The following is a 12,099-nucleotide window of genomic DNA, read 5'->3' on the forward strand; positions in this document are numbered from 1 at the left end:
TATATATATATATTAAGAACATTAATTAAATTTTTTAAATAAATTTAAAGATATTTTTTAAATAAAATATTAATCGTCGCGTGTATATATATATATATATTAAGAGCATTATTTAAATTTTTTAAAATTTAAAGATATTTTTTAAATAAAATACTAATAGTCAAAATTAATTTAAGAGTATTATATATATATATATATATATATATATATATATAAATTTTAGAGTATTATTCAACTAATGTATTTTTATTAATTTAATGTTCAAATTTCGCGGTTGAAATTTTAATTTTATTATATTTTCATTTTTAATCTTTCAGTGTCCTTAAAAAATAACTATTTTAGTTGGGTTTGACAATTAGTGACATACTCTTGAGTATAATCAATGATGAAAAAGGGGTGTGGCGAGATCGGGAAGCACTTACGTTTCAAATTTTTTATTCCATTTTTCGATTTCGTGGAATTATTGAATTAGAACCCCGAGAAGTAATTCTCATTTTCCATTTTTATGTTCCAAAGTTTTTTTTTATTTTTTATTTATTTGCATAATACAAAAAAACCAGCTTTGAGGTTGGGGTTGAAGACGAGGATAGACGAGCTATCTAAATTAAATCACCAACTTGACCCCGTGCTCAATCAAATGGGAGGTTCCTCGACCTAGACCCGTTCCTGCTCGAAATTTTGTTGTACCTAAGTATAATATTTATTTGCAAGCTACTATGGCATAATTGATGAAAAAGAAAATATTAATAGAAAAACTATGGTTTATATATATATATATATATATATATATATATAATCCTTTTTCTCTTAAAATTTTTATTTTGATTTAATTTTTTTTTGGTTGTTTTAAAAAATAACCACTCGAGTCTCTCCGTTAATATTTTCATTTTGGAATCCGTTAGGCTTTTCTATCGTATTCGTTGAAGTCACGTGCGGTGACGCAGTCGAGATGGCTGACAAGAAATTTGGATTTGATGCGCCGGGCCAGAGTAGATCATGCCGGGGAAATTGATCCGGGCTCCGACGTCCATTTGCAGTGATCACAGGTCAAGCCCGAGCTGAAGAAGAAGAAGAAGACGAAGGGGAATGCGATGATGGGAGGAGATTCTCGCGTAGTGCTGACCGTTCTTCTCCTCTTGCAAGGTTTGGGCGGAGAGGGGATTGAGTTCGGTGGAGATGGGGGAGATTTCGGCGGAGACTATTCTAAACTCTCCGGTATCATAATCCCTGGCTTCGCTTCCACACAGCTCCGAGCGTGGTCCATTTTGGATTGTCCTTACTCGCCTCTCGATTTTAATCCTCTCGACCTCGTCTGGCTGGACACTACCAAGGTATATCTCTTTCGTTGTATCGTTATATCGTTATATCGTCTTGTTTTGTTGGCATGTAGAATGAAGCGAAGTTAATGTCAGTTCATGCTTGGAAGTGTTGAGTTTCAGTTTGTGCGATTGTTCGTGTTGAAAATTACTTGCATGTTTCATTGCGATTGTTGGATTTCCCTATGCCAGTATGCCTTGAATCGATGCCAGACGCTTCTAGCAGTGGGCTTGGGCTGTTACAAATGGTATTAGAGCCAGACATCGGGCGGCGGGCCAGCGAGGATGCTGGCACCCAAGGAGTGGATTGTGAGATCCGACATCGATTGGAGTGGGGAACGAAGCATTCCTTATAAGGGTGTGAAAATCGAAAATCTCTCTGTGTTTTAAAACTGTGAGGCTGACAACGACACGTAAAAGACCAAAACGGACAATATTTGCTAGTGGTGGGCTTGGGCTGTTACAAATGGTATCAGAGCCAGACACCAGACGGTGTGCCAATGAGGATGCTGGCTCCCAAGGGAGTGGATTGTGAGATCCCACGTCGACTGGAGAGGGGAACGAAACATTCCGTGTATGGGTGTGGAAACCTCTCCTTAGTAGATGCATTTTAAAACCGTGAGGATGACGGTGATACGTAATAGGCCAAAACGGACAATATCTGCTAGCAGTGGGCTTGGGCTGTTACAAATGGTATCATAGCCAGACATCGGGCGGCGTGCCAACAAGGACACAGGGCCCCAAGGGGGTGGATTATGAAATCCCACCTTGGTTGGAGAAGGGAATGAAACATTCCTTATTAAGGGTGTGGAAACCTCTCCTTAGTAGACGCATTTTAAAACCATGAGATTGACGGCAATACGTAACGGGTCAAAGCAGACAATATGTGCTAGGAGTGGGCTTAGAGTGTTACAATCAATCAACTAGTGGATTAGCATGGTCGATTTATCTTGTTTTAATGATTAATGCTGCAGCTTAGGCTGTTGCTATCTTTAATTCTGAGTTCAGTGGGTTCAAATGAGCGAGACCCTGTTAATTATTTGGATTGTCAGCTAGTGGATTAACATTCTCATCTTATCTTGTTTCTGGGTATGAATAATTCAGTTTCACTGGATTCAAACGTATTCTTAGATTTGAACTTTGAATAGGTGACTGAAAATGGATGGCCGAACTTTAATTAAATCAAGCAGAAGAAGATTTTGAAACTTGTATTTAAAAATTGCATCATTTCCAAATGCCCATTATTATCTGCATCTGTCCCAAATTCATGTGATTTTTCTCCTTTGTTATCAATAGCAATATTGTTTCTCTGATATGGTTACACTAAATTCGTTCATAAGATAGATGCTCTCCTTAGTCTTTGAACGTTCATTGGTCTTGCAGCTTCTCTCTGCTGTCAATTGCTGGCTCAAGTGTATTTTGCTAGATCCATACAATCAAACCGATCACCCTGAGTGCAAGTCACGGCCTGATAGTGGTCTTTCAGCTATCACTGAACTCGATCCTGGCTACATAACGGGTAGGTAAAGTTGAAGTATAGTAGTTTTTTCTTGAACTAATCATAGAATGAGCATAGTCACTTGTTCTTCTAGTGGTAGAATGTTTCACGTACGGTACTTCCATCCATTGACAAGCGTATATGTACCAATTCATCAACTGTAGGCCCTCTTTCTTCAGTGTGGAAAGAATGGATAAAATGGTGTATTGAATTTGGTATTGAAGCTAATGCAATTATTGCCGTTCCCTATGATTGGAGATTGTCGCCAACAATGCTCGAGGAGCGGGACCTTTATTTCCACAAGCTCAAGTATGTACATGCATCTACAATACATGCTATTATATTATCACCAACCAGAGTGGCCTCTGCATGTTGCATTTTTACTTTCATGTATCGACCATTCCTTAATGTTTGACAAATTCACCTATTATGGTGCATCACGTCTTCTTTGTTGCATAGGCTTGTTTGCATTATTTAAAGATCTCTTAAGAGTATTGCAGATAACATTTTGAACAATAACGTGAACCAGAGTCTAGGTATATGTAACAGTACACAAAGGATTTTTCCCTAGATACCAAGTCCAAAGTGTAACAATCCGAGCCCACTACTAGCTGATATTGTCCTCCTTGGGCTTTCCCTTTCAAGTTTCCACTCAAGGTTTGAAAACGCGTCTGCTAGGGAGAGGTTTCCACACTCTTATAAAGAATGCTTTGTTCCCCTCTCCAACCGATGTGGGATTTCATAATCCACCCCCTTCGAAGCCCAACGTCCTCGCTGACACTCACTCATCTCTTCAATTGATGTGAGATCTCACAATCCACCCTCCTTTGGGGCCCAACGTCCTTGCTGACACATCGCCCGGTGTCCACCCCCTTCGGGGCTCAGCGTCCTTGCTGGCACACTGGCCAGTGTCTAGCTTTGATACCATTTGTAACAGCCCAAGCCCATCGCTAGCAAATATTGTCCTTTTTGGGCTTTCCCTTTCAGGTTTCTCTTCAAGGTTTTAAAACGCGTCTACTAGGAAAAGGTTTCCACGCCCTTATAAAGAATGCTTTGTGCCCCTCTCCAACCAACAAAGAGATCTGAAATCTTAAGTTGAATTAGAAGAGACCCAATAACCATTCCAAAAACTCAATGCCTAATCATAAGATTTATTATTATTATTTTTTGTTTTAAGCCTTAGAAGTTGATTGGGTGCAGCTTGAAGATGCTTAATGTTTCGAAGTATTATTCTTTTCTTTCCAGATTGACTTTTGAGACAGCCTTAAAACTTCGTGGAGGCCCCTCAATAGTGTTTGCTCATTCTTTGGGTAATAATGTCTTTCGCTACTTCTTGGAATGGTTAAAGCTGGAAATTGCTCCAAAACACTATTTTGAGTGGCTGGATCAACATATTCACGCATACTTTGCTGTTGGTATGAATTGTTTCATTAAGAAACTAATACCTTTAGTCATTTTCTTCAATTTTTTGCATACTACTCACTCATCCCAAATTTGTTTTATCTTTCTACTTTTATTGACAACAGGAGCTCCTCTTCTTGGTGCACCTGACACAATAAAAGCAATTCTTTCTGGTTCAACATTTGGTCTCCCTATCTCTGAGGTTGCTTTTCAATTATCAGTTTAAGGAAACCTTTATTTAACTTTCTCCATCCTCCATGGTGGTTTCTCTGTTCGTTTCAGCATTGATGCTTTAATATGATTATGAAATTTGACAGACACGTAGATTTTTATCCTTCAAACGATTGTTTTATTTGCTTGTTGTCTAATTCTGTTAACTCCTGCATTGCATTGATTACGGGAGTTGGATACTATGATGCTGTAATTTATTAGTTGAATCAGTTTATGAACTACTCAGTGGGGGCCAGGTCTGAGGAACGTAATGTCTTGAACTTCCACAGTTTAACGTAAGACGAACAGATTACCACATTTGGGTCAGGATACCATAAAAATGCAGATACCACTTAGTCAGACTGTGTTAGACTTAAAAAATTCCTTGATTTGATTGATTCTCTCCATTATATAATCAAATTTTGTAAATACTTGGGAATATACAAAACTCTGTCTAAGAAAAACTTGTATGTCTGCACTTCGAAGATCACCACTTGCTCCTATTTCAATTTTACATTCAACTTCTGCTGGGTGTTGCTCTTTAGTAACATCTTCAGCATTTCTATGGTCCTTATTGATGTCCACCATCTAATTCGGATTCTTTTTCTAAGAATAATATCTGCAGTAAAAGTTCTTTGTTGTATGTCAGAGCAAAATAATTCCATGCTCTCATCAATCACAACCTCTTCTCTTCAAGAGATGAGGAGATGCTTTTCCAGGTTCTTACCCCTTAAGTCATTATGTCAACTCTTATTACTCCTCAAAAGTAATGTCCGCACTTAGTTATGCTTGGAACAAGTCACTTCTCTATGTTTTTATTTTAACCTAATACCAGATTTAATTTGGTGAGGTATCAGGGGACAGCTAGGGTGATGTGCAATTCATTTGGTTCTTCAATGTGGATGATGCCACTTTCTAAGTATTGTAGGGGAGAGGATGTATACTGGAAACATTTCTCCAAGGGTAATGGGGGAGTTCATCACTCCTATCGCTGTAGTGAGCAGGAACCCAGGTCAAACTACTCAGGGTGGCCAACATATATAGCCAATATAGAAGTTCCTTTAGTCCATGGTAAGATTTCTGACTGATTTTAATCTCATGGAAGACCGCATAATGCTATTATTGCTGATTTTTTCCTTGTGTGTTCAATTACCTGGACATTCAGCTGGATATGAAGCGTATCCATCACTTTCAGAAGTTACACATGAAAACTTAACAAGCATGGAGTGTGGACTCCCTACACAGCTATCTTTCTCTGCCCGTGAGACATCTGATGGGACTTTTTTCAAAGCAATCGAAAATTATGATCCAGATGGCAAGAGGCTTTCATATCAGCTACACAGGTGGACATGTTCTTGCATTTTTAATAAAAATATATTTTGCTGATAGTTCTAGAGGTTCTTATCATTAATGAAACAAAACTTTTAATATTATGACCCCAGGGGTAACTGCACTATATATTAGTGGACCTCATATTAATTAGTTCAGCTTGTTTTACAAATGTCTCTAAGTAGCATCAAGAGAGGACTGTTGTACCTCCTGTGATCTTAGTAGCATTGTATCATTGTCATTATATTAACGTAAACGTATTATTAGTCTTATGGTTGGAATATGTGGTGTAAGTTCTGGCATGGCCTATAATAAGTCATTTTCATTATAATTAAATAATGGGATACAAAATGGATAAAGAGAGTGGAGCATCATGGGCATTTGATGAAGTGGTAAAAGATTGAATTGAACTTTATTGTGTGGTCAAAGATTTGGGACAAGGCAAAGACCATTCTATGATTTAATGCTATCAAGGTTGTTTTTCTTGGAGAATTTGAATTGACAGAAACGACCAAATCTTCAACTAAAATGAACATGATCATGAGAAAGTCTTCTAGTTGGCTAAGTTGTATTTCTCTCTTCATGATGTGGCTGTTCTACTTATATTCCTTTCGTCGTAAATTCGAATTGGGGGCTTTTTGGTGGCTTGAATTTTTCATCAGTTGGTTCAGTTTATAGTGCAGCTTGAATTTTCTGAGGGATTTTTTGAATAATGTAACACAATTGCAACTTTTCACTACCTTCACCAAATACTGTATTGGAGATATTTTCTCTAATTTTCCAAACCATGATGGCCAGTATCAATCCTAATCCTTGTTAATCTAATTCCCTATTTTTTCTTTTTCGTTTGTATATCCAAAAAAATGTTTCTTATGAAAAAACTTATGCTGTATTCTCTTTTCATGGAAATTTTAATAAAATAGTAGTATACAAAACCAACCTTGAAATGTGGTTTTTTTTTTTTGTAAATTGTTCATACAGTCCATCCTATTTAATCAAAAGATAATATGATCTGTTCAAATAATTCTATGTTTTTGATGTCTTAGTTTCTTTCCCTTTGTGTTTCGCTACTACAGGCTATATCATAGTGATCCTGTCCTGAACCCACTAACACCTTGGGATAGACCTCCGATAAAGACTGTGTTCTGTATCTATGGAACAGATTTAAAGACAGAGGTATTGTTGCACTCTCTGATCGAACACATATTTTCTGAGTCATCTTTAGATGCCTGAGGTTTTTATTTATTTATTTTGTAATAATTATTTTCAGTTTTTAGTTTTTTGCACCTTAATCTTATACATAGTACATAATGAATATGGAAAATTTCTTTCCCCAAATGCTAGATTTTCTTTAATTTGTTTATGGTGACACCCTTCTTTTCATGATTACATTTCTTGAACTTATTAGTATTCTTACAAAGTTCTTTTCTACTTTTGTAGAGTTCTAGTATTGGGTTGCAAGTCTTATAAAAGATTTTCCATTGTATCTGTATACTAATCATAATCATAAACTTAGAGCCATGTAATTAGTAGGTGAACAGCAAACCTCCTAGAGCTTATGTTTGTTTTGTTGAATTCACATCTCTGAGTTGTGCAATTCATCTTTTTTTCCAATAATTTGATATTGAGGCCCTTCTCCTTGCATTATTCTCATAGTTCACCCTCCTCTAATCCTGGGGAAGCTTTGTCCATCTTAAGTTTCTACTGGTCAATAGGGCACCACTGGGGTAGTCCATCCAGTTGGATCATAACAAGCATAAGTTAACTTTGATCCATTTTTTATCTTATTTGAGTTTATAAGTTTTGTAGTTATAATGTTATGGTGAACGATAAGTTTCATATCTTGGCAATGGTAAAACAGGTTGGTTACTATTTTGCACCAAGTGGGAAGCCTTACCCTGATAATTGGATCATTACAGATGTAATCTATGAGATTGAAGGGTCTCTCATTTCGAGGTTAGTGGCCATACTATATGAGTAATCCTAAAAACTGAGGTGCAGGGAAATGATTATGTACTCTTGGTTATTGATGATCTTGGCTGTTTAAGTAATGTATGCCATGCTTCCTCCTTTAAGATCTCAAATGTTGAGATTATTTTGTTCAGTTATTTATTTATTTATTTATTTATTATTATTATTATTATTATTTTTTTTTGTATTAATTGAAAACTACTATGAGAAAGGGTGACTACGAGTCAACATCTAAATAACCAGCAAATAATTGCAAATTAGACATCCGACCTGCCAGAACTAAAAAGAGAATTGTCAAAATGCTTAGCATTCAAAGCACGAAAGTGAATTGCAAGGCGTCTTCGATTTTAAGATTTGACATCAAGATAAATAGTCTAACTGTGATATATACTCGATTATAATCTTAGATCACGTGTACTCATCTGTATGCTTCCATTAGACAAAACATGAATTATGTAAATTGCTCCTTTTTCACGGTCCATTATTACTCTTACTTGGCGCTTCTCTGAATTAATGGTTGCAAACAACAAATGTTTTCATTGTCTTGTGAATAGCTATCAAGTTTTTAGCCTTATGCTCCCTATTTTGTTAAGGATTCAATTTTTTCCGTCTCTAAAATTGTAGTTTTATAGATCAGGGAATCTGGTAGATGGAGATCCTGGTATTGCTAGTGGGGATGAGACAGTAAGTTGGCGAATAATAAACATTGCTTCTTCAGTAGTGCAAGCTTCCTTTTGGAGGCTGAAATTTCAGAAAGTCTCTTCAGCATTGACGTAGAAAGAATTCTCTGTTCTCAGGTACCGTACCATTCTCTCTCATGGTGCAAAAGCTGGCTCGGACCAAAAGTGAACATAACAAGGGCTCCTCAGGTATCCATGTTCATTTATTATTTAGTTATCATCATACAAATAGGCTTTCCGATTTCCATGAACAAAAGAATGTGTAATTTGTGCTGGACTTGTACCAAGGGTAAATCGCATTACTAAGGGCTTGAAATTATGATACTCCAACTATCTTTGTCCATAAGCTAACTGAATGGAGTAATACTACGTTATATTGGACACGTTTCTATAATCTGATCTAGTGGCCTGGCTTGGCTTCTTGCCGGCAATGTCACATGCTAGGAATGAGTTAATAGGATTATTTTAATCTGTTTTTTCATGCCAAAAGAAATTATTGAATTAGGCTATTATACTAGTTGAACAATTCCTGTACTCCAAGCTGAAGGCATATTTTTTAATGTAAAAAATCCTCAGACAATGGTAATTTAATTTCCTATTTTCTTCCTTGTGAAATTAGGCAATAAATACCATAAGCTTACATAGGCTTTTAATGGACTTTGCAAGATCCTTATGCTAATAACCGGCCCTACCATTTATGTTTGGCATCAAAATTTACATTTAGATCGTGGTTGCTATTTAATATTATGAATGCGTACAGATATTTTGAGTTGACTAATTCCTATTCTTGAAGGGCCTCTTTTATAGTCAGATCTAATGGCATGCTTTTACACAATGTAGGCAGAACATGATGGATCAGATGTACAGATTGATATGAATGTAGAGAATAACCGTGAAGAAGATATTGTTCCTAACATGACTAGGTCTCAGAGAGGCAAGTATATAACTTACTATGAAGACTCAGAAAGCATTCCAGGAAAAAGAACTGCTGTATGGGAGCTTGATAAAGGTATGTGGCACTCAACTTTACCGAAGGACGGTTTCGAAGTTTACTTACATTTGACACTTGGAGGAAATGCAATTTGTAGTTTACAGGCCCAATGTTAAATGGGTTGCTCATTATAGAAAGAAACAACTTGAGATTTTATCCATTTTAATTTGGGAAATCCTTTGGATTTGAAAAGTTTTTTTGGACCACATCTTAAAAATCTCATTAAATGAAGGCAAAAGTCGTTTCTTTTCTGCTTTACCAACTTTATATGGATTTGCATTTTGGTTTAGTAAGTATTCTTGAGTTATGCAATTAACTGGAAAGAGGAGAGAGAGAGAGAGAGAGACAGAAGAAAAAGAAGAAGATACGGGTCAGGCGGTCTGATGCGTGCCGTACAAGAAAGCCGAGAAATAAATCTTTAGATCTTTCATTCTGCATTCATTTCAAGCTTACACACAGAATTAGTCTCACTCCTTAAATGTATTACTATTGACACCATCTCCATATAGTTAATCACAGAAACATCGTGAGATCTCCTGTTCTAATGCGAGAATTATGGCTCCAGATGTTGCATGATATCCATCCCAATGCCAAGTCAAGCTTCGTTACCAAAGGTAAATTTCATTTACTTTTTTTTTCTGTTCATTCTCTTCGTCTTCTTCGTGAGACTAGCAACAAACTTTCACAGCTAAGCGTGGACCTTTGAGGGACGAGGATTGTTACTGGGACTATGGAAAAGCTCGGTGTGCCTGGCCTGAGTACTGTGAATACAGGTGACCCCCCCTTCTGGAGAAAATTAATCTTCCATATTTTGTATCAGTTCACTATCTTTTACTTTGTTTATGGCCTTTTTTAAAGACTTCATTTATGGCTGTGCAGATATGTTTTTGGGGACGTTCACCTCGGACAGAGCTGTAGGATAAAAAATAACTCAACGGATGTGCTCTCACATTATTTATAGATTAAAAGGTATGAATCTTCTCTGGCGATTCTTTTGGGTCCCGGAAGTTTAAGTTCTGGTGGAGCAAAATTAAGTATGTGGTGTTTTATGGGGATTGGAAGGAAGTGTACATAACCAGTCTCCACTGATATCATTCCATTAAATATTAGCTCAAATAAGTGTCAAATGACTTTTTCAATTTTGTATCTAATAGATCTATGTTCTATCTGGTCAAGGTCGTTATCAAATACAAACTTTATCTTTTTTTAGATATTTTAGATACTTTTAAAATTTATTAAACAAAAAATTAATAATTTAGGCTTTATTTGATAATTGTTTCGCTTCTTTTTTGTTTTCTTTTTATGAAATTTATGCTTGTTTTCTCCTAATTTTGTGCTATGGTTTTCACATTTTTTTAAAAAAAAAGTCGGTCAAATTCTCAAAAGTAACTTTTCCTTGAACTACTATTTTTGTTTTGAGGCTTGGTTTTTTAAAATATTTGTAGAAATTAGATAACAAAACAAACTTATTGGTGTAAGGAGTGTTCATAAGTGTAATTTTGAAAAACCTTAACCTGTAGTTATCAAATAAGACCTTAGTTTTTGATTTTTTGGTCTTTTAAAATGTTCTATTGACAGTTTTATTGTCTACATTTTTAGGTGTGTTTTCAAATCCAAGATAAGCTTTGGAACAAAAAAAGATAGTTTTTTATAAACGTCTTTTTTAATTTGACTAAGAATCCAAATGTTTGCTTAGGAAAGACGAGGGTAGAAAATATAATTTTCAAAAATAAAAAACCAAATGTTGTGATTAAATAAAAAAATGGAAAAACCATATGATCAAAAGATTTAGAGACTTATTAGACATGTCACACAAAACTGTTCTGTGTAATTTTATTGAAGAGTTATATTGATTAATTCTTGATCCTTCTAAAGGAACTCGGAACTCTTATGCTTCGTAAGAAACAATAAGATTTACTATGATTTACTGGGTCAAAGAATAGTTCCTCAGCACTTTACAAGTAGATAGAAAACTGGAAACATTCAACATCAGCTCCTTTGTTCTATTGATCTTTTAGGTTTTGACTTCATGAAAATCTATTTTCTCCAGCAGTTGTCTTCCATCATTTCACATGCAGGTATTCCAATGGCGGGTTTCATCCATTGCTCAAAATTTCTGCTAGCCAAACTGAAAAATTCCAGCTAAAATGGAGGTTTGTTACTCTCCAGAGTTGGGAGAAACTGGGGCGTTGAACTCTTGAGGGTAACGATCATTTGCTATTGACGTTCAATTGTTATAGGCAGAGGTAAATATTACGAGATTTTCACTTCCAATTATATGTAATTAACGCTCAGTTGCTTGTATGCCATTGAAAATAATGCCCCAGAATTTTGTTGAGATGGCTTGCTTGTATGCTCAGCCAATGTAATGATGCTCATGTTATGAGAAGGCACAAATGCCTTTTGAATAGGAAAAAAGTCATATTCTGTTAGAATTTGATAGCAATTGATTAGTTAAGGTATGTGTTCCAGTTTCTCAGGGCCAAGTTCATCTTTCAAGTGCTTATATGCAAATCTTGATACAGTATGCACCATATCTTGCTGTTATTTTTCTCTGTTCTGAAGGGATGGTAGGGATGGAGAGAAATAAATTGGTATTGTGAGATTCCACGTCGGTTAGAGAGGAGACCGAAATATTCCTTATAAGGGTGTAGAAACCTCTCTGTAGTGGATGCATTTTGAAACATTGAAGGGAAACTCGGA

The 12,099-nt window shown here is 36.0% G+C and overlaps 1 protein-coding gene across 5 annotated transcripts; it reads left to right on the forward strand.

Annotated features, from left to right (window-relative positions):
• The first annotated feature begins 888 nt into the window (after positions 1–888).
• LOC111463880 (phospholipid--sterol O-acyltransferase) lies at positions 889–11,892 on the forward strand. Of its 5 annotated transcripts, none has more exons than XM_023107819.1 (16): positions 890–1,331; positions 2,700–2,835; positions 2,979–3,123; positions 4,060–4,229; positions 4,341–4,417; positions 5,283–5,496; positions 5,591–5,768; positions 6,831–6,930; positions 7,616–7,710; positions 8,358–8,409; positions 8,523–8,594; positions 9,246–9,414; positions 9,906–10,010; positions 10,085–10,169; positions 10,276–10,365; positions 11,447–11,892. In XM_023107819.1, exons 1-15 carry the CDS (start codon positions 1,092–1,094, stop codon positions 10,355–10,357), a joined length of 1,920 nt encoding a protein of 639 aa, XP_022963587.1. In that variant the 5' UTR covers positions 890–1,091; the 3' UTR covers positions 10,358–10,365; positions 11,447–11,892. The 5 variants fall into 5 exon arrangements, with proteins under 5 accessions (XP_022963588.1, XP_022963587.1, XP_022963586.1 ...); XM_023107818.1 differs by having other exon boundaries at positions 11,450–11,892; XM_023107817.1 differs by having other exon boundaries at positions 11,475–11,892.
• Positions 11,893–12,099: the final 207 nt, after the last annotated feature.

This window comes from Cucurbita moschata, unplaced genomic scaffold, assembly GCF_002738365.1.
Source record: "Cucurbita moschata cultivar Rifu unplaced genomic scaffold, Cmos_1.0 Cmo_Scf00029, whole genome shotgun sequence".
In the NCBI taxonomy this organism is placed as follows: Eukaryota; Viridiplantae; Streptophyta; class Magnoliopsida; order Cucurbitales; family Cucurbitaceae; genus Cucurbita; species Cucurbita moschata.

What these genes read in the sequence shown, in the direction of transcription:
- LOC111463880 (XM_023107819.1), top strand. Translation starts at nt 1,092, where the DNA reads ATGATGGGAGGAGATTCTCGCGTAGTGCTGACCGTTCTTCTCCTCTTG. An exon ending in TCACGCATACTTTGCTGTTG is followed by an intron (nt 4,230 to 4,340) that starts GTATGAATTGTT and finishes TATTGACAACAG; the next exon opens with GAGCTCCTCTTCTTGGTGCA. An exon ending in CCTGAGTACTGTGAATACAG is followed by an intron (nt 10,170 to 10,275) that starts GTGACCCCCCCT and finishes ATGGCTGTGCAG; the next exon opens with ATATGTTTTTGGGGACGTTC.